Source organism: Meleagris gallopavo (assembly GCF_000146605.3).
Source record: "Meleagris gallopavo isolate NT-WF06-2002-E0010 breed Aviagen turkey brand Nicholas breeding stock chromosome 9 unlocalized genomic scaffold, Turkey_5.1 Chr9_random_deg7180001704842, whole genome shotgun sequence".
Lineage (NCBI taxonomy): Eukaryota > Metazoa > Chordata > Aves > Galliformes > Phasianidae > Meleagris > Meleagris gallopavo.
In genome coordinates, this window is record NW_011097849.1 from 1 (window position 1) to 2,055 (window position 2,055).

At 52.4% G+C, this 2,055-nt stretch overlaps 1 protein-coding gene across 1 annotated transcript; it reads left to right on the forward strand.

Moving 5' to 3' along the window:
- Positions 1-338: 338 nt before the first annotated feature.
- LOC100549118 (monocarboxylate transporter 8-like) lies at positions 339-1,974 on the forward strand (the record flags this gene model as incomplete). Its single annotated transcript, XM_010726385.3, has 3 exons — positions 339-824; positions 1,165-1,308; positions 1,643-1,974. Coding segments are annotated over 3 exons (867 nt in total), but the record flags the coding sequence as incomplete, so codon positions are not given.
- Positions 1,975-2,055: the final 81 nt, after the last annotated feature.

A 2,055-nucleotide genomic window follows, 5' to 3' on the forward strand; every position in this document is an offset into this window, starting at 1 on the left:
GAAAAAAAAAAAAAAAGACTTGTAACTAAAAATAACACCCTTTGCCTACCTTAGAAAACTGCTTGCAGTATTTAAAAACCACTCACTCAAGCCTGCTTCCCAAGGCACGCAGGTTGGTGCTACCTCCTCCTCCTTGCAGAAAGCACTCTCCAGACAGTCTTCATTTTCCTGGAGGTTTAACATGCCAGCTGTGGATTGAGGATAATCCCTGCCTTGGCTGGGGAATAAGCTCCTCGAGGCCAGGCTGACTATGTGGGGTATGCTTGCCCTTAGGCTCAACACAAGGGTTTGCAGGGCAGCAGGTGAGACAGCTTCCTTGCCTCCACATATTGTGACCATCTCAATGTCTTCCTCCCACTAGGTCTCTGGAAGTTCGCTATTTCACATATGGCATCCTCTTTGGCTGTGGCAGCTCCTTTGCCTTTCAGCCCTCGCTGGTCATCCTTGGTCACTATTTCAAGCGTCGCCTTGGCCTGGCCAATGGCATCGTGGCCGGCAGCAGCTGCCTCATCTCCGTGCCGCTGCCCTTCTTCCTGAAGATGGTGGGAAAGGCCATCGGGCTGGCGCATACATTCCAAGTGCTCAGTGCCTTAATGCTCATCCAGATCTTCTTGTCGCTGACATATCGGCCCCTCCTGCCACCCTCCTGTGACTCTCAGCATGATGGGCAGGACAAACTGGGCAGCCGGAGTATGCGGCAGCAGTGCTGGGCCCAGATGCGCAAGTATTTCAACTTGAGGGTTTTCCGGAGAAAGACCTATCGAATTTGGGCCTTTGGGATTGCTACAGCTGTCCTGGGGTATTTTGTACCATACATGCACCTGGTAAGAGCTTTGACTAGGGGTGGAGATGCAAAGGCAAAAGTGGGCAGGAGGAGGGAAACAGCAGGGACTGAGCCATCAAAAGCTTCAAAACTAAGAAACTGCCTTGTGAATGGGACTAGAGGAGGGGAAAAGCAGTTGGTAATGCTCCCACATGTTCTCTGTTTTGGGGATGAGCATCAATGGTGGGCAGGGAGGGGGCTGCAGGGTGTGAGGCGGGTGGAGGTGATGTGACCATGTAGTGTAAACATGGGTATCACACAACCAACCCCAAATCCAGGAGCTCACTGCTGAAGTGAATTAATTGTGGATTCATGTCCTTATGTCCTTCCCTCCATTCTAGGTGAAATATGTGGAGAAGGAATTTAAAGAAACCAAAAAAGACTGGATTCTCCCAGTCTGTCTTGGAGGCATGTCTGGGCTGGGGCGCTTGATTTCAGGCCGCATTGGGGACTGCATACCTGGGCTGAAGAAGATTTACCTGCAGGTAATCATGGTGCCTGCTCTACTTGGCTGCCCTTGGGTGGCCCATATTCCCTGCCAACAGCTTGTCACTCCTTCCAGTGGGACACTTGGTGGATATTCTGTCCCTGGGCCTTGTAGCTTTGCTTGTGTGATCAGATGACTCTGGCTTTGCTGGTCCTCATCATGTCTGCAAAGCTAAGAAAACACAAAGCCCGTTACTTGCTCCTCTTGGTGCTCCATGCTTGGGGACCTCCCCATTCCTGCCCAGCAGAGATACCCTCAAGTGACCAGAGGGATGGAGCAGAATGGCTTCCTGCTGCCTCTCCCCAACGACATGCCTGCTTTTGTCTCCCCAGGTTGCATCCTTTGTTCTGTTTGGCATCATGTGCATGATGATCCCGCAGTGCCGAGGGTTTGAGGGCGTCATCGTCATCTGCCTCTTCCTCGGCCTTTGCGATGGCTGCTTCACCACCATTATGGCCCCCATTGCCTTTGAGCTGGTGGGGCCCATGCAAGCGTCCCAGGCCATAGGGTACCTGATGGGGCTGATGGCTGTGCCCATGACTGCGGGCACACCAATTGCAGGTTGGTGACACTGTGGTGCTGCACCTGGATCCTGCTCTTGGGAAGGAGCAGATGCTTATGGCTGCTGTCACTGACGGTGGTGTTTTGGCATAGGAGCTTTTGGACTTTCTGGCTTATTGTGTTTTGTGGGGTTTGCATGCAGTATCTCTGTGCTTTTCTCCATGCCAAGGAAAGTAGGGGACAG